Source organism: Oreochromis niloticus, linkage group LG12 (genome assembly GCF_001858045.2).
Source record: "Oreochromis niloticus isolate F11D_XX linkage group LG12, O_niloticus_UMD_NMBU, whole genome shotgun sequence".
NCBI classification, from domain to species: domain Eukaryota; kingdom Metazoa; phylum Chordata; class Actinopteri; order Cichliformes; family Cichlidae; genus Oreochromis; species Oreochromis niloticus.
In genome coordinates this window covers 18,602,083-18,626,868 of record NC_031977.2, presented here as the reverse complement: position 1 = coordinate 18,626,868, position 24,786 = coordinate 18,602,083, and the positions used below count along the sequence as shown (strand labels likewise).

Genomic DNA, 24,786 nt, shown 5'->3' with positions numbered 1-24,786 from the left:
GCATCATCGTGCAGTTCACCTCCCGAATCTACAGAGATGCTGTATGGAAAGCAGCCAAAACATCCTCCTACCTGCAGGACAATCATTTCAGGTTCGCTGAAGATCTGTCCAGGGAGGACAGAGAACGTCGTGACAAACTGTGGCCGATGATAGACACAGCCCGTAAGGATAGGTCGGCTTATTTCGTGGGAGGCCGAGGATTCATCAGTGGATCAGAAGTTTTCCCTCCTTGATAGAGACGCTTTTTCAGTCTCCAAAATGACATTTCTGTAAGATTGTTTACATGGTGAACTTGATATTTTCACCCTCAGGTTAAAGTTTTATTTTGTGTTGAAGAGTGTGTTTTTCTATAAAAAGCTAGATTTGAACCATAGCAGATAGTTAAGTACTATATTTTTATAAGCTTAGTCACTCAGGGTTTTTACTGTTCTATTACCTAAATTGTGCAGCACCCGGTCCCCTTATTCTATAGATCTATTCTTAGCTGTAGAAGTTTAGAACTTACTTTTTCTCTTTCTTTTTTCTAATAACTTTGTCTTTTTCATTTGTTTCTCTTAATACCAGGGGTTTAAGACAAACATGTAAACGCAAAGCTTTGTTTTTGTTTGCCAAACAATTTAAAACAGATTTTTGCTTTTTCCAAGAGAGTCATTCCACACCTGCTGATACAAATTTTTGGAAATCTCAATGGGGTAATGAAGTCTGGTTGTCCCATGGCTCTGAGCGTTCTGCTGGAGTTGCCACGCTTAAAAATTCTTTTTCTGGGGATGTGTTACATTCTGACTGTGACACCTTAGGACACTACCTCTGATCAATAATCAGACACAATAACAGTACTTTCATTGCAGTAAATATATATGGTTACAATAATAAAACTGAAAATGATAAATTACTTGACTCCTTAGAAGAAAGAATTACTTTCTGGCTCTCCAAATACCCAAATTCAGTCCTCTTAATTGGTGGAGACTTTAACATTGCTTTAGATAATATGTCAAAGGAGTTTGCAAAGAAAAGCGTCTGGACTTCTTTGAGTTGCTTGAAGACGCCCACTCACATCCTGGGCCATCTGACCTCAGGAATTCACATGACAAGGTGCGGCCAGGTTTCACAATGAGCTCACCCGAAACCCTGGCTGATTAGGTACCACACCCGCTTTCACACCTTGGCGCATGTGATTAGAGGATCACCAGGGGGTCCTTTGTCCCTCTTTGGGGGGATACTCCCACTGGGTTTAAATCTGGGACTCTCGGCCATTTGACCTTAGAACTGAAGAAGCTTCTCGGATGAGAGGTGAAACGTCTTCAAGCAACTCAAAGAAGTCCAGACGCTTTTCTTTGCAAACTCCTTTGACTACGATGACCTGGATGACTGAGAACCTTCACAGACATTTAGATAATATGGTTGATAGGTGGCCTCCAGGGCAGCAGTCTTCATACAGTGCAAACTTAAAAAATTTTATGGGAAAATTTAATGTTGCGGATATTTGGAGAGAAAAATTTCCAGACGATAGACTCTTTACTTGGAGCAATAAGACAGGATCCAGGCAATCACGTATTGACTTTTGGCTTGTTTCTGACTGTATTGATAAAGATAATATTACTGTTAATATACTTGCCACCCCCCTCACTGATCATAGAGCAATTCACATTAGCGTCCAAATGTTTACACTAGATAATATACCTCATAAATTCTCTTATTGGAAGTTAAATAATTCTTTACTAAAAGATAAGATGGTTAACATGCAGATTAATAAATTAATTGTTTATTATTGGAATAAAGCTAACAGAGAGAAGTCCTTTTGTACCAATTGGGAACTTTTTAAATTTGAAGCATGCAAATTCTTGAGAAGATATGGGAGTCAAATTACTAAATTAAGGAAAGCTGAAGAACAAGAAGTGATAAGCAGAATTGCCTCTTATTACCAGAAGTCCCCAGAAGAAATCTCAGAGGAAGATAAATTAACTTTACTAGAACTTCAAAATAAATTGGACGGTTTATATCGACGCAAGGCTGAGGGTGCTTTTGTAAGATCCAGGAAGAGGTGGCTGGAGGAGGGTGAACAAAATTCTGCTTACTTTTTCAGGCTTGAAAAATACAGATCAAAAACAAACTCTATTCATCAACTAAATATTAATGGCATTGTCTCCGACAATCCTAGAGAAATTTCATATTTCTGTGCCGAATTTTATTCTAAACTATATAACTCAAAATATAATGATGTTGTCTCATCGCGATTTTTCAATAATATTAAAAACCTAAAAACTATTGTTGTGGAAGATAGGAGTTATTGTGACAGCCCTCTGACTGTGGAGGAAGTCTGTACTTCCATTTCTGCACTTAAGGCCAATAAATCTCCTGGCACAGATGGTTTGACTGCAGAGTTTTATAAATCATTTTCTAATCTCCTGGCTCCGTTTTTACTGCAGGTTTTCACAGAAAGTATAGAGAATAACACCCTCCCTCTTACTCTTACTCAAGGTCTCATAACACTTATTCCAAAACCAAACAAAGACTTACTTTTTATTGATAATTGGAGACCCATCTCCTTGCTCAATAATGACTATAAGATTATGGCTTTAATACTTGCTAACAGAATTAAAGAGGTCTTGGACACAATTATTGATGAGACACAATCAGGCTTTATGAGAAATAGACACATTTCTAATAACATTAGACTGGTTCTGGATTTACTTGATTACTCTGATTTGGTACCTGACAATAGCTTTATTCTCTTCCTGGATTTTTATAAGGCTTTTGATACAATTGAACATCAATTTATTTTCTACTCTTTGGAAAAATTTGGCTTTGGTGAATTTTCCTGTAAAGCTGTCAAAACATTATACACGAATGGCAATAGTTCTATTAAAATGATTAACGGCTCCACCCCGAGATTTGATCTGAAACGTGGTATTCGCCAAGGATGTCCTATTTCACCATATTTATTTTTTACTTTGTACACAAATTCTTGCAACTAATATCTCAAACAGTGTTGTACAGGGAATCACCATAGCTGATAAGGAGCTCGTCATCAGCCAGTTAGCCGATGACACCACACTCTTCTTGAAGAATACAAACCAAATCCCTCCAGCCCTTAGTGTGATTAATGATTTCTCTGAGGCCTCTGGTTTATGCCTAAATCTAAGAAAGTGTGAGTTACTAGCAATTAAAGACTGCCCTGCAAATACTATCTGTAATATTTCTGTTAAACAAGAAGTCACATACTTGGGACTGTTGATATCCAAAGACCAAAAATCAAGATGCTCCTCAAACTTCACTTCAATTATACAGAAAACCCTAAAAACGTTCAAGAGTATGTGAGTAAATAAAGAGTAAACAAAGAAAAAACAAAGAGTAAATAACAGTAGATACTAAATATTGAATGTTATTGTGCAGCACGCAGCATCAACAGCACACAATGTCCTTTGAGGTAGCAGCCAAGACAGGTGTAGTTTGTGTCTGTGAACACCCATGCGTACACGTCTGTGTGCACACCTGTGTGGATGAGTGCGTTTGTATTCAAAAGGTTTCTCCATGTAACTGCGTTTCTGCTGCTAGACGGTGTGGGGAGCTACAGCCCCCGTCCCCCAGTGCATGAAGCAGGCATGGAGAAGATCCAGGCCCCAGAGTGCGAGAGCCCAAGGACGATCATCGGAGGGGCAACCGTGCCACCCTCCTGGGAAGAGCTGAGGAGAGCCCCAGACAAGGGGTCACCCGGCAGGGAGTGTGGTGAGGGGAGATAGGCCTCCATACCTTGGAGGGCCTGAGATGTACCCAGACAGAGAGGTGGAGTCTAAGACCCAACCTGACATATAGACAGACGAACAGGCACACACACAGGCAGAAACGTGCATTCCCACCCTCATGGACACAGACAAATATTCGGCACTCACCCAACGTGGAGACAGACACATATGGACACTGTACACACAATCACACTCCCCAAACATACTCTATACTAAATATTTGTAACTAAGTAACTAAGTATTTGTGCTTTGGTACTTCCTGCCTTTGCTTTCTTTTAGAATCACTGTGGAAAGTTTTGAATTAGTAGCTGTTTTAAGGAATGAATACAATGAATATAAGTCGATCAAAGTGCTCAAATACAACCACTCAGACTTAATAAACCAAAGGAAATCAGTTCAGTCCAATTAAATTTTATTTGCAAAATGCCTGTTGACAAGACGCTGCTTCAAGGCACTTTATATTGTAAGGTAAAGACCCTACAATATTACAGAGAAACCCCAACAATCCGAGGACCCCCTATGAGCAAGCACTTGGCGACAGTGGGGAGGAAAAACTGCCTGTTAACAGGCAGAGACCTCCGGCAGAACCAGGCTCAGGAAGGGGCAGCCATCTGCCGCGGCTGGTTGGGGGTGAGGTAGTGACACAGATGGAATGTGTTCATGTCACTTCCTCACGGCAAACATATGTTATTGTTTTCTGTTTTCTAATATTTTTGGTGTTATAGCAAATACAGGCCCTCCTGTGTTAGAGATGTAACTGCCTCAGTGTATTTTAAGTAATGTTTTTAACCATATCCCTTAGTGTTGATGTTTATTTAAGAAAAAGTCAATTTATGTTTGTTGACCAGCCTAAAAACTGATTATTTCTTTCAGTGTATGAAAGGGAATGATTGGTTCTAATTGTGCTTTCTGGTGTGGGAACAGGTCGGCAGGTTCCTTAGTGGTGTGGCGACTGGGCCGACGGGGTCTGTTACTTAATTATGGGGGTGTGTTGGTTAATTTTGGGCATCTGTTGCGTAATCTTAGCAGAGTTGTTGGTTAATTTGAGGGGCCTGCTGCTCAAATTCTGCAATGCAACTGTTTTGCCTACGAGAGGAGGGAGGTGAAAAAACGTTTTTTCTGTCTTTTGGGGAATACTGCACATGAATCTGGTTGAGCGCCCAACCTCAGACTGCTCATATGATTTCGCCATACAGTTTGACTTGGCCTTGGTGGAAATAGGAGGTAGCGGGGTGTGCTTTGCGCTCACCTCAAGTGTCAGGTGTTTATTTTCTTCAACAAGGCTGGTGTTCTTAGCCTCATATACAGAAAGGATTCGCTGTGTTGTTTCTAACTGCTTTTTGAGTTCGCGATTTTTCCACTCACATCTGTGGAGTTTCTCTATGGCATCTTTGTTTTGAAGTGCAGCCTCCTGATTCAGCATCGACCGCAGTTCTTTATTTTCTTTGTCTTTTTCTGTGACCAGTTGTTTATATTTGCATAGCAAGCGGTCCCGGCGGCGCTGGTCGACTACTAATGTGCGACTGGACGTGTGCATTTTTCTTTGAGCGTTAAGTTTGTTCGTTAGCCACTGCGAGATTTTTTCCTCCATTTCTGCAACGTGTTTGCGGAACTCAGTGGTAGGCTTTAAGGAAATCTCCTCACACAGGTCCTTTATCTGCTTCGTCAGACCGTCAATTTCCTCTTTTTGTCCTTCAATCGTTTGTCTTTGAATTGAACTCAATTGATTTTCAGTTTCCAGCTGTTTAATTTTTTGCTCCTGCTGAAACACCATCTTTTTATAGTGTGTGAGCTCTTTGTCCACCTTTTCTTTGTCTGTCAAAATCTGGCCCAGCCTTTTCTTAACTACGTTGCGCTCCTCCTCGACACAGGCAAGTTGTTTGGCCTGTGCCGTCTGCGCTTCTGCCTGCTTTTGTTTGACGAGCTCCAGTTGATTTTTCACAGCAAAATACCTGGTCTGAGACTTGGATAGCTCTGCTTGAATCTTTTCTCGTTCGTTATCCTTTTCTTCTGTGTCTTTTGTCAGCGACTTTATGGTGTCCTTAAATTGGCTGATCACGGTCTTAGCCTCAGACAACTCCTTATTAAGTGTTTCACGCTGAGGCAAAAAGTCATCATTTGTCATCTGTATTTTAAGTCTGTGTTCTGTTTCTGTGAGAGCATTTCTCAGACGGACAATCTCATTATCTTGGGACGTCATTTTCTTAAAGGATTTCTGCCTCTCGCGTTCAAGTTTGGCTATTTGTTCTGTTTTCAGCTGCAGGACTTTCTCCAGGTGTTGCACACTAGAACACTGCTTTGAGGCTTTCGTTGTCTCACTTTCTATTTCCACTATTTTCTCTTTGAACTCTTTTGCTAACTTGTTACTATCAAAGTCCTTTGCCAAAAGCAGATCTGACAGTTCATTATTTTTCATTATCAATGTGTGTTTCTCCATAGTTACCCTGTTCTTTTTCTCTTCAAACTCCTCTGCTTTTTTTTGCCATTTTTTAAGTTCAGCCTTTAATTTCTCTGCTTGCTCCTCCACTGTTTTAAGTCTGTCTCTACATTGAAACAACATGCTAGCCTCTTCAAGATATTCCGATGTCCTTTTTTCAAAGTTTAGCCTCTCTTCTTTGAGCTGGTCCTGGACTCTAAGCTCTTTTTTTATCTGTTCTTTTTTTTCCTTCAGTTCTTTTACTTTTACGTCTTTTTCAGCGGTCACCTGACTTAACTTTTGCTTCAGGACCTCATTTTCTTTGCTCAGTGTGTTGATTTTGACTTGAAGGGGAGACAGAAATTCCACGTCTTTTTCTTTCTCCTCCCGTCTCTTTTTTTCAGTGGCATGTTTCCTTTCCAGGTCTTTGCATTTCTTTTGAAGATCCAGGATTTCTTTCTCATATTGCCCGATGCAGTCAACTTTTCTGATCCTGCAGGCTTTATCTCACATTTAACCATACGTTTTCTTAGTCGGTCTATTTCAGAAAGATGGGCGCAGGCTTCCCGTTTAAGTCTATCAATATCCGCCACTTGTTCCCTACACACTTTAACAAATTCAGATATTTTTTTCTGTTGGTCCTTGTTTTCAGCCATGAGGCGTTTTTCCTTTTTTTTAAATTTTTCAAGTTTTTTTTGCTGTAATTCTAGTGTGGCAGCCACACTAAATGAATGTAAATGAATGTATTTCATTTGTATTTATATTGTCCGTGCAAAGTTATTAAGTACAACAAGTTCTCTACTCATGTAGTGCTTACAGTTTGTGTACATGGGGTGTATTTATGACTTCTCGTGAAACCTGGCGCCGGCCCCTACAGCTGTCATCAAAGAGAATTCAGTGATGTCACAGAACATCACAGTCAAAATTAACAACTGTAGAGGGGGCGTGCCAAGATGGCGGAGTGAGTAGACGCTCTCTACCGAGGTCTGCACAGAAAGTTCGTGAACAACGGTAAAACCTCAACTTTATGCTGCTAACACTAACAGTTGACTAAACAAGTGAAATACAGCAATCATAGGGCAAGAAGCAGCAGAAAGGTCCAAGTCTAAGATAGCGCCTGAGAATGCTAACGAGGAGAGTGCTACGCCCAGCAACATGCTAATGGATAGCTTCCATAACTACGCAGCTACTACGGTGTCACTCACGTTAGCCGAAGAAGAAATGGATGAGTTCCCACCTCTCCCTGTCACACCTCTTAAATCGCCAGCTCCGAAGAAGGTGATGTACGAACGCAGCAGCTCTGACGCAGTTGATGTAAACCAGATAATTTCCAGTTTGTCGGCATTAATTAACTCCAGACATCGAGATATGCCAGTCTGTTCTGCCAGAGCAAAATCATAGGCTGCCTGACGTCATCGACACCGACTCGGAGCCACGCGACAAGGTAGCACCAGACCCAGAGGCATCATCGTGCAGTTCACCTCCCGAATCTACAGAGATGCTGTATGGAAAGCAGCCAAAACATCCTCCTACCTGCAGGACAATCATTTCAGGTTCGCTGAAGATCTGTCCAGGGAGGACAGAGAACGTCGTGACAAACTGTGGCCGATGATAGACACAGCCCGTAAGGATAGGTCGGCTTATTTCGTGGGAGGCCGAGGATTCATCAGTGGATCAGAAGTTTTCCCTCCTTGATAGAGACGCTTTTTCAGTCTCCAAAATGACATTTCTGTAAGATTGTTTACATGGTGAACTTGATATTTTCACCCTCAGGTTAAAGTTTTATTTTGTGTTGAAGAGTGTGTTTTTCTATAAAAAGCTAGATTTGAACCATAGCAGATAGTTAAGTACTATATTTTTATAAGCTTAGTCACTCAGGGTTTTTACTGTTCTATTACCTAAATTGTGCAGCACCCGGTCCCCTTATTCTATAGATCTATTCTTAGCTGTAGAAGTTTAGAACTTACTTTTTCTCTTTCTTTTTCTAATAACTTTGTCTTTTTCATTTGTTTCTCTTAATACCAGGGGTTTAAGACAAACATGTAAACGCAAAGCTTTGTTTTTGTTTGCCAAACAATTTAAAACAGATTTTTGCTTTTTCCAAGAGAGTCATTCCACACCTGCTGATACAAATTTTTGGAAATCTCAATGGGGTAATGAAGTCTGGTTGTCCCATGGCTCTGAGCGTTCTAAAACAGATCGATATCCAAAGACCAAAAATCAAGATGCTCCTCAAACTTCACTCCAATTATACAGAAACCCTAAAAAAGTTCAACCAGTGGCTGCAAAGGGACTTGTCGTTGAAAGGTAGAGTGTTAATTACTAAAGCTGACGAGATATCCCGATTAACATATGCTGCTCTCTCCTTACATCTGGATAAGAAAATTAGTAAAGATATTGACCGTATGCTCTTTAATTTATATGGAAAACCGTACGCATTATATTAGAAAAACTGTTGTGATGAATAAGTACGAGTCAGGTGGGCTTAACGTCTTAGACTTTTCTACTTTAAATAACACTTTCAAAATTAATTGGGCTAAACATTTTCTTAAAAACCCTACCTCTATCTGGAACTTTATACCATATCATATTTTCTCTCGTTTTGGTGGCTTTAATTTTATTTTAAATTGTAATTACAATGTTGAGAACTCCCTGTAAACTTTCATCCTTCCATAAGCAAGTCCTCTTAGCGTGGACCCTCATTTATAAACACAACTTTTCACCTCACAAATACCTTATCTGGAACAACAGAGATATTTTATTTAAAAATAAATCACTTTCTTGGAACGTGGGTCCAAAATGGGATCCTATTGGTGGCTCAGCTGGTTAATAAAGAGGGACAACTACTTACTTACAACGACTTCATTGCACTATATAATTTTCCAATCAGTGTTCAGGAATTCTCAATGGTGCTTGGTGCCATACCCTCAGGGACTCTAATGTTATATAAAAACACTGACAGCTCAATATCTATCTCAGTCACTCTCCCTGATCCAGCTGAGTCACCAATAGGAACAATCTGCTTTTCACAGGAACTTGGTAACAGCAATAAGAGAATACGTAGTTTATTCCAAGAAGATGTCGTCTCTCTCCCATATGTAATATCTTACTGGAACCGATATGTTCCAGATATCAAGTGGAAGACAGTCTGGATGATCCCCCATAAATATTTGATTGTAAATAAGGTGAAGGAAGTCTCATTTAAAATTCTACATAAATGTTATCCAGCCAGTCACTACATGGTAAAATTTAAAAGAGACATAAATACTAACTGTACTTTCTGTGGGGATCATCCAGAAACTGTGACACATCTTTTTTGGTACTGTTCTTTTACACAGAGATTCTGGAAGGAATTTAGCAGTTTTGTTATTGTCCATATTTTAAGGGAATTTTCTTTACGATGGGAAAATGTTTTATTCTGTTTCTTTAAGTTCCCCAAGAGGAATGATAAATGTTTTTTTTATGATAAATTTGTTAATACTTTTAGCTAAATTTTTTATCCATAAATGTAAGTTTACTAACAAAACACCATATTTCTGTCATTTTTTTAAGGATGTGGAAATGTATATACAATCAATATCAGACTCTACCAACAAAAAGGCTCTCAAAACAATATATATCTGTGAATTTTTGCGTGTATTCTTGTAACTTTTTACCCCTGGCTTTGTGTGTTCATGTTCTGTTGTTTTGTATACTTCATCTGTTCGTATGTTGTATACTCATTGTTTGTTAAATAAAGTTTAACAAAAAAAAAGAAAATTGGAACAGTAAAAAAAAAATAAAAAAATTAACAACTGTATCGGTCGTTAAGTCTAACGTCACTAGCCGTGTCTGGGCCTAAACTCCGCTGCAGGTCCATATATCAAACGATCACTATGGCATTACTGAGAGTTGAAAAACTGTCTAAAGCAGGGGTGTCCAAAGTCCGACTTGGCCCGCGGTCCATTTTTAATTGGCCCTCAAGTAATTTTATAAATAGAATAGAAAATGGCCCGCACTTCAACTTTTGCTTGAGTGTATTGCACTTCTTAGTTTTAACACCAGGGGGAGCTACTGTTGATCAAGGCAGTTGGTCTACCAAAAAGGACAATCACAGAAGAAATTTACCCCAAATTACCAAACATGGCAGAACCAAAGAAGCAAAAGGTAGAAAGTGAGTGCAGAAAATTTCAGACACGGTGGGAGAGTGAACATTTTTTCAAAGAATTAAAGGGGAAGTGTGTCTGTTTGATCTGCACTGAAACTGTGGTAGTTATGAAAGAGTATAATGTACGACGTCATTATGAAACCAAACATCAGGCCTATGCATCCTACACTGGTGCTGAGCGAGAGCAGAAATTAAAGCAAAGGGTAGCTATCCTGCGGGGTCAGCAACATTTCGTGCTCAAATTGTCCAGGAAAAGGCTCCAATAGCCAGTTATGAGGTCGCCCAACTCATCGCAAGACATGGCAAGCCTTTTTCAGATGGAGACCTCATAAAACGCTGCCTCGTTAAAGTCACCGAAATAATGTGCCCGGAAAAAGTGCAGGACTTCAACAACGTCAGCATGTCCAGAAATACAGTTGTGCCACGCACTGAAGACTGTCAGCCAACATTAAACTGCAACTGTCTGATAAAGCTGTGCTTTTGATTTTTACTCCATCGCATGCGATGAGAGCACCGATGCCACAGACACCGCACAGCTGCTAATTTTTTTTTTTTTGCGGGGAGTGGACGAGAGCACGAGCACTTTAGGTGAGTAAAAACTACATTCCACAGTACCCGCGTGTTAATATGCATGCATGTGCAGGTACACATGCTTCAAATATCAATAATGCGCATCAATTCTGTCACTACCCTGCTTTTGCGCACCACTTTCTTATATGCGTTTTTCTTGTTAACACACCGAGTACACACCGCTGTGCACAGCGCACGCACACGCAAAGTCAGCTGATCTCATCTGATGCAGATCTGCTCCTTGATCAAGTGACATTTGTCCGGATTTCTGGCACGAGTGGCGTACGATGAGCACCGCGGCTGGATGGCCCGATTTACATACCCAGCGCAGCTGATACTCACCAGAATAATTTACTAAAATTATATGCACTCCTGTTATTAAGTCCAGTTCAATCTGTTAATGTTGATAACCGTTTCAAACGAACGTTAATAGGTGTGTTGCTAAGCCTAAGAACTAAAATAATAAGCTTGAAATGTACCCGTCCCATTTTCCCCTTTATTGTTTTCCTCTGTACTGTAAATCTTCTGTCCAAGAAGAAATCTGCTGCTGTTCTGAGAATGAGCTACCAAAGCTTTTTCTGAATAAATCAATAAAGATCCATTTATGGAAAGCTGTGATGAAGGCAGTTTTGTCTTTAATTATATTCAACAATATAACACATTTGACCACTTTTAAATGATTTTTCTAACATTAATACACTACAGTTAAGGTTATATACCTAATTTCTAGTAAGTGGCCCAGCCCCTCCTATATTTTTATGTATGTGGCCCTCAGGGATAAAAGTTTGGACACCCCTGAATTAGATACACAAATCGACACGTACGTTTACAATAATAGCCGCATAGTCTACGCTTTTTAATTTTAAACAACATACAAAAAGCGTTGATTTGTAAATAGTCGGAAGTCAACGTGATTTACGGAGGGGTTTTTATACAAGAAGTAAAATAATTACCTGTTTTTCAAGTATCCTTATAACTTAGCGTGATTATACCCACTCTGGGTAACACATTGTAACCAGACCAGTTCTCTTGGGCCACTTAAAAAATCTTTATAGATCTGTTTTCTTATATTTGTTTCGATCTCTCGTGCCCTCTTGGCCAGATCTTTCTTAAAAATCTCATTCTCATATATATAAATATGTACAATATATAAAATAGTAAGAACAAACTACAGGAATAAGTCCTAAGAAACTATACAAACTATAAGTGCACAGACTTTGAGACAGGAGAGGAACACAACATCCCAAAGCCTTCCTGATTTTCTGTCTCTGGAAGAGCAGACACATCCTCCTCACAGATCTTTTGTGCAGGTAGAGGGCAAGAGGGGAGGGCGCTGATGGCTGGAGGTATGAGCTGAGTGCGAAGAGATGGGAGGTGTGAATAGTTGTCTTTCAAATCGACAGTAGACGGTGTTACGGTCATCAGTCATTCTGGGATTCTTGTCAGGGTGGGGGAATGGACTCCTGTAACTGCTGATGTGCTGCAGGTCTCTCCAAACTGATGCAGGGTCGTTGGCTGACAAGCTTTTTTTTAGCTTCTAACATTAGCTCCTCTTAGCTACCCTAATCTCTTTGCACAGCTTGTTTCTGGCCTGCTTGTACAGGGCTTGTACAGGGCCAGCTTCCTCAGATTTGGAGTAAACCACAGTTTGTTATTATTGTATGTATGAAAGGTCATGGTCTGCATGACCTTTCATACATACAAAAACTGATGTATAATGTGACATTGTCAGTGAGTCTAATTAAGTGTGGTAGTCCCAGCTTGAAAAAGCAGTACAACAGTGGTCCAGTATGTTAGCATCCCTAGTAGGATGAGAACGAATAAACAAAATAAAAATAAAAGTCACTGACAAAAAAACATGATTGCAGCTTCTATCTTGTGATGGGAATGTTCTTTCTGGTTCAAAATGACTTGATATCATTTGTGAGCGATATGTTCGAAATATATTCTTCCTTCTTCATTCTGTCACGCTGTTCAGATTATTGGACAAAAAGTTATTTACAGCAGTTTAAACCAGCAATCATTTCTGACAAATAGGACTGGATCACTTTTTAGCAAGACATTGGTTAGTGTGCCAATACAGCAATATAAAAACACTACAAATTTTGCAGCAATATTTGATTAAACTATAAATGTAAACGTACTGATAATACTGATGCATTTTTATCATGAATAAAATTATTTCACCAGCTCAATGTTTCAGCTACATTTTTTTCATCTATTTTGATTACATCTTTTTTACACAAACAATTAATTAGACTGATGTAAAGTTTAATTCTGGTGAATTAACATGATGTAAAGCATACATCAAATAACAAGTCATCCCAATCTGTGAACTATACTACATTTTGAATTAATTTTACTACTGATGGAGTATTTTGGTATGACTGAAATAAAAAATGAAAATTGAAAATGAAATTAGAAAATGCCATCCATAACTAAAAATGCCCGGTTATTATTGCAAATCCCTTCTTTACTATTTCCAAATTTTGACTTAATAATTTAAACTTCAGAGTAAATAGGGTAAAAATTCAAGCTATTAAGAGTCAGATAATAAGATAATAACCCCATATTTTGACTTATGGAGGGCATTTTTCCCACCATTGGCAGCAAAAGGGAAAAACAATCCCACTGATTGTGTAATATCATCTTTTCCCTCATCCTTCCTTCTTCATTCTCTCACACTAGCCAAACAAAACACCAAATACAGTTTTCATGTGTGATTTCAACCAAGATCAAATCTAAGATGTTAACAATGAGACACACCAGTGAACCACGGTGAATCCTGGTCTGACAAAACGTAAACATTAGTAGAAGTTGTGTTTCCATCCAGCTGTTTGAGTTTATTCAGCATCGAAATATCATTATATTATATTATATTAACTCGATTTTTTGTTATGGCTGACTTTCGTCTTGCATGTGAGGTGAAACTTCTTTGAAAACAGTTCATTCAAATAATCTAAAACCTGCTGGTGGTTGACGTGTTGCTAGCAGTATGTCCAGCAGGTGGGGGTAGTGCATCTTTATGCTATTGTTTTACTGCGAAGAAAAAGACGTAACACGGAAGTTTGCTTTCATTTTCTGAATATTTTCACACTAGAGATTTGTTTATAATTGTAGGACTTTATTAGTTATGCTTTGATGATTCTTTTTTTTCCTTAAAAGTTTTCATCACATACGCTTTGAGGACATGGCTATTTTATATAGGACCAGAAGAACTTAGAGGTTGTCGTACTAGTTAGATATTTCATGTGTTTTGGTGGTGTTTCTGCAGGCACTAACCTCAGTTTGAAGGATCTTTGACGGGTTGTTTTAATGCTGTGAGGACTATAATGGGTTCAGTTTAACGCCACAAACTATTTTTCGTGTTATGTAAACCAGCATATGTTTGTTTACCAAGATTATGCCACTATAGCAAAAAACAAAACCAAAAAAGTGAGTAGAGAAACTACAGCTGATAGTGAATAATGCTGGACTGTATGTCGTCAGTGTGGTTCTGGTTTGGATCAGGTCGTCCTGGCTTCTGCCTGGGGACCTCTTTATTGGTAACACTCATGCTACTGATGTATGCTGGGGGCATCCAGGCAAGTCTCAGTGTTGGTCCAGGAGGAGACTTCCCGAGGTTCACAGGTAACTCTTTTTTTGAGTTCAGATCTCACAGACAACACTTGGTGAAAATCAAAACATATGCATGACCTTTTCTCCTCCTCAGATGTGTTCCTGTACGCTCTCAGCCATGATGAGCTGCCCTCTCTGCTGGTCAGTGTAGCTCTGATGCTGCTGCTTGGATCTTGTCAGGAGCGCCGCTGGGGGACGGTCGCCTTACTTGTCCTCTCCACCCTGACAATCATCGCACTACCTTTTCTTTACACCCTGCTCCTCTTTATTGGTGGGGGTGAGGCGAGCCGGATCTTTGGCTTCTCTGGCGTCCAGCTTGCTTTATTTACAGCACAGTGTCGACAGGTGACACAGAGGAGGGTGCTGAGATGTCTGCCTGTCTGGTTTCTCCCGTGGCTTTTTCTGCTGATTGGTCTGCTGCTGCTGCCCGGGACACCAGCTCTGCTTCACTTCTGTGCAATATGCATAGGGCACAACTGTATCCTACCCCGATTTTGCAATGGTTTGAAACTAAAAGCAATATATTGTGATTTATAGAGGAACAATTTTACTTGTTTTTTCTGTATTTTGACTTATTAGGACTTTTACTATTAGCTCACTTTTCTCTTATTTTTCTTGAACTCTCAATTTGTTTCTCCAGGTTTAAAGCGATGAAATCTTTGATGATGTTCATTTCCATATTCATAAGTCTTTCTATATAATACTTAATGTATCGGATCAGATCGTCAGTCCTTTATTGGGATGTTACAGGAGCTGGAGGAGTCCAGAGTCTTGGATTTTGTCCCTGACTGGATGTATGTTTCCACCACAGCCAGGTTAAGGTTGCCTAGCTACGCTACTTCACACAGGTGTGACTCATTTCGTTCACATCACAAGTCTCAATGAACTTTCATTGGTTTTAAACTGTGTTTATTCTGAACATTTTAACCTCATGTGTTGTCACAGATCTAGACCAGTTTCTCAGACGATGCCTGTAGATCAGTCAGCTGCTGTCCCAATGAACCAACCTTCTGCTTCAAACCACCGCTCATGGATTGAACCTTTGCCTGCCTGGATAATAGAGGAGTCTACTGTGACTGCTGAGGCAGAGGTGCTGGAGGAGCAGATGCTTAGGGCAGGGATACTGGCCTCATTACAGGATGCTCCTGATGATCCTGGTGCAAAAGTGGAGGTTCCTAAATCATCGGTTTCCTCTTTGCGGTTCGTAATAACTTAATATCTTGAATTTTATGTCAGTATGCAGATGTGTGTGTGTGTTTAAACCTAGTACTACTTATTTTTCTCATTCAGTACTATGGAAAAGTCTTGAGACATCCCTCGTTTTTTTTTACAGTGTGCTTCCAGACTTTTTTAAAGTTGTCTTGAGCAATGTTTGAAGGTCTTCTGACACTGGCTGCTTTTTCCTGTGTTTTCAATTTAATCCGGAAATGCTTTTTCTTTTTTCTTGTTTTTTTTTTTTTTAAACCATTTAAAACCGACCTATCAATCATTCAAGCATATAAAAGGTTGTGTTTAGGCACTTTGTTACTAGCAGCCTGTCACAAAAATACATTATTTGTAATTTGCTCAAATGTTTTTGCTTGAATTTGTGAAAACTCCCTACGAAAACACAGTTTGACAAATATAAAGTAGTTTTGCACCAACAAGGTGATTCCCAAAAGCTATTAGCTCAAAACTTAGCATATCTCGGGACGGTGCGCAGTGTTGTGAGTGGTGGCTCAAGACTTTTTGCAAAGTACTTTATACATACTTACACAAAGTTTCCCCTCAGTCTCCAGCAGTTGGAGAAGATGGGCTTCCCCACAGAAAAAGCTGTTGTGGCTCTAGCAGCATCAAAACAGCTAGATGGCGCCATCTCCCTGCTTATAGAAGACAGCATCGGAGAACAAGCTGTGGTGGTATCTAAGGGGAAGAGCCCGCTGCCACCACAAAACACCTAACCCGCCTCACAAGTCTGGACCGAAGTTATGCTTGGGTTTTGCTGAGCTTCAGTATGTTCCCCGTGGGTTAATTGTAAAACTATTTTAATGATAACAACTACAGCCGTGAGTGTAGATGCAGACTTTAGATTTTCTGTATATGCAAAGATAAATGTATGGTGGAAAGAGTGGATGTCATTTTATTTATAAAAGTGTTTAATGAATACTGGTGTCATGTAAAAAAGAGAAAAAACTAAAATAAAAAACAAAACAAAAACAGTGGACATTATTTTATTACACCGATCATCTTGACAGGATTATATTAACACAGTAACACATTTTGCAAGAAAAAAGTTAAAAGTATGAAATGGTTACACAACAGCATACAAAATAAACTACAGTTCATTTTAAATAGTTTCACAATAAATGCAGAAAAAAAAGTCTTTTCATCATAACAGTTTAAGCAGTTTACCAGCACAACAGTGGTAAAAGTATATTCAAGTTAATGTAACAGTTTTGCCATTTTCTCCATTTGTGTGTGTGTGTGTGTGCTAAAAATCATGAAATATCCTGTGAGGTCTGTTTTCCTTTCAACATGTTTCCAGATTGCAACATCATTTATGGCCGTTTCTAAATATGTGGAGGCTAAAACAAGATGCAAATGTTTGTGCACGTTTACCCAGTTTAAATGTCGAAATGCTTTATCAGTACATACTTTAGAGGAGGAGGGGAGCGACCAGAAAAGTACAAATCACCGTTATCAACACTTATCTCAGTTAGTGAACGGATCACTTAATCTTTTTAGTGCACTACATAACATTGAGTTAAACAATATGATAGAAGCATAACAAATTACATACTATAGGAGGAGTTTTGTTTGTGTAGTCATGTCCCGCAAACTGTACAGACTCCATGTGCTTAAATAATGAATTCTGTTTAGGTTGCAGTTACATCGTGAAAGCAACAGAAACTCAAATCCAGTCTCTTTTCTCACATCTGACTTCTCTTTCACATGATTACTCTAAATGACCTTTATTCTCCAGGACCGTTTGTAGCTCGAGGAGCACCACAGAAGATTCAGATTTTTTTCATCATCCTAATTGTGAGGCTTGTGGTTCTGCAGCCAAACAAATGAAAAACAGAAAGAGCAGCTGGAAGTATTGTGTAAAGGTAAATTGTTTGGTTATGGCGATGGATGGGGTTCAAACTAGTTCTCAGGTTCCCGATGGAGCAGGGCATTGTCGAGTACCAGTGGAGTTTCCCTGAGGTGTCCCCCATCCTATATTAGATGGTACAGCCCAGAGAGGGTGTCAGTTAACGTCTAACTCTGTTGAGTGTTGATGAGACTTATAGGAGGGGAAGTCAAGCCCCTCCCCCCGCCTGTGATCCTCAGGGTGAGCCAGGGGGGTGGCTACTTTCCTCGAACCTTGGTGTCGGAGGACAGAGGAGAAGCAAGTCGATGTGGAATTGAACCTGATCGCTTATCTCTGTAGAAACTAGGGGAGGATGTGCCAAACGGTCCATCCCCAGACCCTAGATCAGGCTCTGTTGAAGAAAGACAGCAGTTGGAACGGCACTTCTGTCTCCACCAGTATGTGTGCACTTTGTAGTCCTAATCCAAACCTATAAGTGGATTCCTAACTTGTTTTAGGCAAGCTGCAGCTGACTAATATGTTGTTGACTAATATGTTTTGTGTGTTTCTTATAAGTTTGTTGGAAAAATGTCCATCTTAATTTTCCAGCACCCTTCAAATTGTCCAGAATGAGTTCAAAAGTTAAGCTAATTTAGAAAAGAAGAGCACCAATTCATCACATTGGAAAAGCCAAAACCAGTGACAGTTTGGCACATTTTCTTGCTAAATGACAGATTTATTTTCAATCATTTTATTGTCAGGGTGTAGACCTCTGAGTCTGTCTACTTCGCTATGAAACAATCTGATAATTCTGTAATATTAGGTAAATATTTATATTATTTAATTATCATTGGTGCTCAGAAGTGTACCAAGTGAGACAAACTTGTGGGAAGAGAAAAATCCACAAACATCCATAAGTAAACATCCATCGATAAGTAAAACCTTAACAGAAGATTGTAGGATCACATGTGTCATAGTACCAAAACAGCTTATTTAAAGGATTGAATTTCTTAAAATACATCTGCAGCAACATTTCGTAGTTCAGTTTGTGACTATCAGAATTTGCTTTTAGCTTCTATCACTTTAGATCTTGTCAAGAAGGTAAGTGGGGGCCAGCAGTTCTGCGGGTGAGGATGTCTCAGCGTTACCTGGCCAGATGATAGCCTCCAGCAGTGTCACCCTGCGAGTCAGAAGCTCAAGGTCTGCCTGCAAGTTGTGGAACATCTGCAAGCTAATGTCCTATCAGAGAGCAGTGACAGGGGGGGACTGTGTGAGGGTGTGGAAACGCGAGCCCGAGTCCTGGGGCTGCTCGTGACTGTTCCCACCCCCCGGTAGGTAGAGTGGGGGTTTGAGTCGCCCACCTTCGACCCCTGCCTAAAGCTGACCCTGCCGCAGGCCTCCTACTCACCATGAATACCGATCATAGTCTCGAGGATTAAAACCCTCTCGGCTAAGATCTTCAGCGCCTCTCTGATCTGATGTATTCCGTCCCCCTGTGAAGATAGATACAGCCGTCAAGGTAAGGAGCACAAGCTAAAGAACTGCTCGCCAAGATGCAAGTCATTTTTCTCAACACAGTCCAGCAGTTAGAAGGTTAAAACAGTCCACACATCTGCCCAGCACTGTCAGACATTATCCATTCCCTGTATTTCTCTACGCCGCCCTCATTCTCGGAGCATGCTTCCATATGTAGTCAGTCTCTGCCATGCTGGGCTGGGCAACATCAGCATGCACATTATGGACCTGCATCATGCTGGTGACAACACTGTTCCAGGATATGCATTTGATCATGCCATCTGCATCTTTTTGTCAGGCAGCAGTTCAGCCAGGAAAATATGTTTGGTTTAGTGCTACAGTTTCATTCTTAGCACTGTGGTTACAACAGTAACCCACCATCACCTGACAGAATGAAGCCAGACTAGATTTACTCTGAAGTCTGTTGTCTTTTGTTAAAGGATGAGCTAGCAACTCATGAGTCATACCTTCAAACAGAACACAAGTAGATGAAAAACAAATATAGAGCATACAGAGACAGCTAAAAGGGTCGACATCACAAAAGAGAGCGTGCAGACAATAGCTGATGATTTGGGTGATTCCCACTAAGAAATGCGGCGATTAATACAACCTTATGTTTAAAGAAAAAAGGCAAAGTTATTATAAACAATGTAACTTTAGAGATGGCAGCAGCATTTCTGATTCAGATTAAACTATGTCAGCTTTGGGACAAAGGACATTTTTATTAAGACATTGATGGTCTCCAGAGAACGAATTCTAGTTTGTAAATCATCTCCTGAAGGAGCTGGAGGCGAGCATTTGTCGTTTTTAGTAAAATATCTTAGCATTATTGGTTAATCGCCATGATGCTCGACACAGGATTTCAAAATCCCCTCAGGATGAGTCATAATCCTCTGACTCTTCATCCTGCATCACATCCACGTCAAAAGTTTAATCTATCAATAAACCGCACCTCCTAAAAATCAGTAAACATATTATGCTTGTTGGCTTCAATACAGCCTCACAGACACTCTTTGGAAGTTTACATCAACTTTGCCTTTTTTCTGTTTTTAACTCTACTCTGTTATTAGTCATTCAAATATATTTTTAGTTGATTAACACATCCAGATAAGGGAACAGATTATTCAGTATGGCAATTTAGGACAAACTCATGCAAGGTTGCATTGGGGGAGAAAAGGGGATAGCTGTATCCACTCCACTCACACCACATCAACACCTCTAAACCAACACCACCCACCACTGACACATATGGAGTGATTTGGCATATACATTTCGCACATTTCCTCTGTGAATATTCGAACGTCTGTTTAATTCACATGGAATAATTAAGAATTTTGCCTTTAAAAGGACGTGACCGCATCGAGCTGTTCTCTTGGTATGTTTTTGTATTTTTATATGTATATGCCAAAGTCAGATGCTGAAAAGATGACTGTGAAAGGTAGCCATGGGGACAGCAGCTTGCAGAGGGAGCTTTAGGGTCAAGAGGACAGCAGTCCAGAGCACACCCCGAGGACCAAACAAAAACACGTTAACGTACAAACACACACAGATCAGAAGCTACAGTCATATATGATCAAACATAAACAACAAAGTAAAGCAGAGACCATGTGACAATCAACAGTCTGAAAAGTCTGAGCCTGAGAGAAAAAAAGATGCTGCTCAATCACCACTTTGTGGCCAATCACCACCACAAATATGGTGACTGTAAACAGATCAAAGCATAAACTGAGAACTTGGCTACACAGTGAACAGATGATGATGAATAAAAATATCTTACATTTGGATTGCTCTTGTAAAATGAGAAACAAGTGAAAGAAATGTAAGGATTAAGCAGACGTTTCATGCCAAATATTAAAACTTTTGAAACCTGACAACAATCTTCTTGTTCAGGCTGTGTGTCACCATTTGAACTGTGAACTACCAGCAGCTGGTATCTTACCGGCAATCCCTTCTCTCCCGGTTCTCCTTTTGGTCCTGGTGCTCCCTGTGAAGAAATGTTTACAGAAAAATTGGTGTGATGCAGCGGTTCACATCAAAAGAAAGGGCACATTCTCTCTCTGATTGCAGCTTTGTTGGTCAGTGTGGTTTGCAGTGCTGCTGGTGAATGTAGTTTATACTAAAATAACCCAATATGACAGGGTGTTGATACTTTCCCCTTTTCCACATGCAGTGGTGGCTTACCGGCTCGCCTCTCAAGCCCCTCTCTCCCGGGTAACCTGAAGGTCCCTGAAAAATCAAAGACTTGTCTCATTAAGTTGTCAAACAAAGAAAAAACAGCTAGATGTTTCAAAAGAGTCCCTTTAAAAAAAAATAAAATAAAAAATAAAAGCTTTTTTTCCTTCAATAGTTCTCATTAACATTATGGTGTGAAAAAGAAAGTACATCCTCTCTTACCTCTAAGGTTTTACATATCAGAGCATAGCAGAAAAAAAATCATCATTATATAGTTCTGATTATATTCTATCACCATTTATGTAACAAAAACAAATCCAAATTCAGAAGCAAGACAAAACCGAGAAGCGGAGAAAATCTGAAACAGAATGGCTGGAAGAGAAAAGAATCGTGGTGTTGCAATGAACCAGACAAAGTCAAAAACCTGATTCAGATGCTGTGACAGGACCTTAAGAGAGCTGTGCATCAACAAAATAACAGTGAGCCAAAATTCTTCACACTGATTACAGTTGCTTCAAGTTATTAGGTGGTTCGAGTAGTTACTGAATCATGGGGATTATGATGAAGAACTTGATGAAGAATAGAGCCCCATCAATATAAAATGTTATTTTTTTAAAATTTTGAATATTTATGTTGTTATTATTTTGCAAGAGAAGAACGCACAAAGTGACAAATTTATGGGTTGATCATTGTATGAGATATAAAAGACATTAAGCACTGCACATAGAAATCTAAATAAACATGTACTTGCTTATTGAACCATCTGATTGTCTTGCATATATTATGCTCTTTAACTGCATTGAGAACATGTTAATAAATATTAATAATAATCTAATATTGTCTTACTGTACCACACTGCACTGTATGTGCTTTTTTACTTTTCTCTGTATATGTCTACAAACTTGTCTTTTAGCTAAGTTTTTAATATTTTCAAAAATGTAATTAACATGCGCTGTGCCTCCATCCAACAAATCAATAATCTAAGCCAAAGTTTACTCACTCTCTCCCCACGTTCTCCCTTTGGCCCCACGGGGCCCTGCGTTCCATGCACTCCAGGTTTTCCCTGTTTTGAGGCAGAAAGGAAATTGAAAATGACACAGATAAATTTGTACAAAAACAAATCTAATGCAATGACTATCGTGCACTGCTGTGCTGTGAGCAAACTTACATTTTGTCCTGCTGGACCAGGAGGTCCTGCCGGGCCTTTAGGACCCGGGGGACCTGAAAAACAGATTAAAAGATTTACATTAGCACAAGAGTTTTGTGTTTTACACCTTTTCAACCTGACATAGTAACACAGAACCTGTAGGTGTTCATAAGTTTATATTATCAAAGCCTTTATCTTCAAAATGGACAAGAAAGATCAGTGGAGATTATGAAATGCATATTAAAAGCAATAAATATAAAAAGCATCACTGACAGGCATCAGCATATACAGTTAGGTCCATAAAAATATGGACAGAGACAATTTTTGGTTCTCTATATTAGCACATTGAATTTTAAATGAAACAACTCAGATGCAGTATAAGTGCAGACTTCCAGCTTTAATTCAGTTTGTTGAATAAAAAGACTGCATAAAAATGTGAGGAACTAAAGCATTTTTAACTCAATCCCTTCATTTTAGGGGCTCAAAGTAATTGGACATGTTTAAGAACTGAAAGCTCAATCATTCATCAGTGACAGCCTGGAGTCTTGAACTCATGGGCATCACCAGATGCTGGGATTCCTCCTTTTTCATGTCCTGCCAGGCCTTTACTGCAGTAGTTTTAAGTTTGTTTTATTTGTGGGCCTTTCTGTCCGAAGTTTAGTCTTCAAAAAATGAAATGCATGCCTAATTTTTTTAAGATCAGGTGACTGACTTGGGCATTCAACAATATTCCACTTCTTTGCTTTAATAAACTCCTGGGTTGCTTTGGATTTCACGCCGTCTTCATGCAGTCTTCTCTTCATGGTAGACTTGGATATCGATACGTCTACTTCCTGGATAGCGTTGTTCACTTGGTTTGCTGTTGTGAAGGAGTTTCTCATCACCATGCAAATGATTCTGTGATCATCCACCACTGTTGTCTTCTGTGGACGTCCAGGTCTTTTTGCATTGCTGAGTTCACCAGTGCTTTCTCTCTTTCTCAGGAGGTACCAAACTATAGATTTTGCCTCTCCTCCCATTGTGGCAGTTTCTCTGATAGATTTTTCTGTTTTCACAGCTTAAGGATGGTTTGTGCGGCCTGCATGGAAGACATGCAAAGGAGCTGTTTTCATTTTGCATATTTTAGAGTGTATACAGAGTTGTGACCACACCTAAGTGTAGTCATCAGTGTGTGGACTTGCTTTTGAAGGATATTTATTTTTTTCTGGACACATGGTTAGGAATAAAAAATATTTACTGCCTGTAACATTGTACCAGTTTGGTAGTGGGTCAGTGATGATCTGAGGAGGTATATCCATGGAGGGATGTACAGACCTCTACAGGCTAGGCAACGACACCCTGAATGCCATTAGGTATCAGGATGATATTCCTATGACCCACTGTCAGACCCTACAGTGATACAGTGATTCCTGGGTTCCTCCTGGTGTACTACAATGACGTTATGTACGGGGAGTATGCAGGCAGTTCTGAGAGGATAAAAGAATAAAAGAATTGATACCATTGACTGAGCACTGCACACTGGCCTGACCTAAACCTAAATGTTTTTTGTCCCACGCTGCACCTCAGACTCTCCAGGACCTCAGTGATCCCCTGGTCAAGAAGAGGGGGGAGATCCCCCAGGACCTCGTCTGTCTTCTCATTAGCAGCCCAAGTGTTTGCCCCAGTGTTGTCAGGCATGCTTACAAGCACGTGGGGGGTCATACAAACTACTATTGTTGATATTTTGGCAAAATCTACTAACCTGCTGCATAATTTTTCACTTTGATTTTTGTGGTGTCTTTGAATTCAGTCCTGTAGTTTAATATTTTTTAATAAAGCTGTTAAGAGTGTTTAATGCTCACCAATAGGCCCGGGAGGCCCCTGAGGTCCTGGAACAGGTATCCCTCGAGAGTCGTGGAAGGTGTTGGTGAAGAAAGGGTCTTTTCCACGATCTGGAAGTTGAAACAGAAAATGCATGTGTGTTTAAAGGAAAGCATAAGCTATTGGTAGAGTTAAAATAAGTTGCTTTAAGCAGAAAAAAAATCCACTCTTGTAGAACCTGACCATCAAAACAAACTCTTAAAATACCATTAATTGATTTTCCTCAGTTAGAATACTGAGTTGAATTTATTTGTCATGTGTTTCATTCTATAAAAGATGACTTGTGATATGAGTATGCTGTAACATCATCTGTCCTCCTGATGAGCTCCACAGAACAAATTATATTTTGGTTACATTTCCATATGGTGTTGTTTTTGATAAGGTTCTAATTTGGTAGGCCAAGCTCGATAAGCGAGCCATATTTTGCATGTGCCAGATAAGAAATTGGTCCTTCATCAACATTTCATAAAGAAGCCTGTGGCAAAATATCTCATAATAAGAAACATGAACTTCTTGATCCAACTACATGCACCCTGTTAGTCACCT

At 39.6% G+C, this 24,786-nt stretch overlaps 3 protein-coding genes across 9 annotated transcripts in view; 1 reads left to right on the top strand and 2 right to left on the bottom strand.

Annotated features, from left to right (window-relative positions):
• Positions 1-3,860: 3,860 nt before the first annotated feature.
• Positions 3,861-7,625, bottom strand: LOC102079727 (axoneme-associated protein mst101(2)). The gene is made up of 2 exons (XM_005466611.4): positions 7,586-7,625; positions 3,861-6,665 (listed from the first exon to the last, which is right to left on the bottom strand). The coding sequence occupies exons 1-2, from the start codon at positions 7,623-7,625 to the stop codon at positions 4,714-4,716; spliced, it is 1,992 nt and encodes a 663-aa protein (XP_005466668.3). The 3' UTR covers positions 3,861-4,713.
• Positions 7,626-13,874: 6,249 nt separating this feature from the next.
• On the top strand, positions 13,875-16,649 carry rhbdd3 (rhomboid domain containing 3). The gene is made up of 5 exons (XM_003451717.5): positions 13,875-14,506; positions 14,589-14,972; positions 15,216-15,342; positions 15,440-15,694; positions 16,266-16,649. Exons 1-5 carry the CDS (start codon positions 14,344-14,346, stop codon positions 16,432-16,434), a joined length of 1,098 nt encoding a protein of 365 aa, XP_003451765.1. The 5' UTR covers positions 13,875-14,343; the 3' UTR covers positions 16,435-16,649.
• Positions 16,650-16,688: 39 nt separating this feature from the next.
• The window catches only part of emid1 (EMI domain containing 1), a 55,926-nt gene continuing 47,828 nt past the window's right edge, over positions 16,689-24,786 (bottom strand). For 3 of the 7 annotated variants that reach the window (XM_005473352.4, XM_005473353.2, XM_025911944.1), the window contains 8 exons: positions 24,222-24,311; positions 22,402-22,454; positions 22,234-22,296; positions 21,243-21,287; positions 21,001-21,045; positions 20,839-20,850; positions 18,955-19,039; positions 16,689-17,958 (listed from right to left, as the gene is read on the bottom strand). In XM_005473352.4, the coding sequence (XP_005473409.1) occupies positions 17,825-17,958; positions 18,955-19,039; positions 20,839-20,850; positions 21,001-21,045; positions 21,243-21,287; positions 22,234-22,296; positions 22,402-22,454; positions 24,222-24,311 (527 nt within the window). In that variant the 3' untranslated portion in view covers positions 16,689-17,824. Of the gene's footprint in view, positions 17,959-18,680; positions 18,786-18,954; positions 19,040-20,838; positions 20,851-21,000; positions 21,046-21,242; positions 21,288-22,233; positions 22,297-22,401; positions 22,455-24,221; positions 24,312-24,786 lie in introns of those variants that run through there. The other 4 variants (XM_025911947.1, XM_025911946.1, XM_025911945.1 and 1 more) reach the window with 4 other exon arrangements.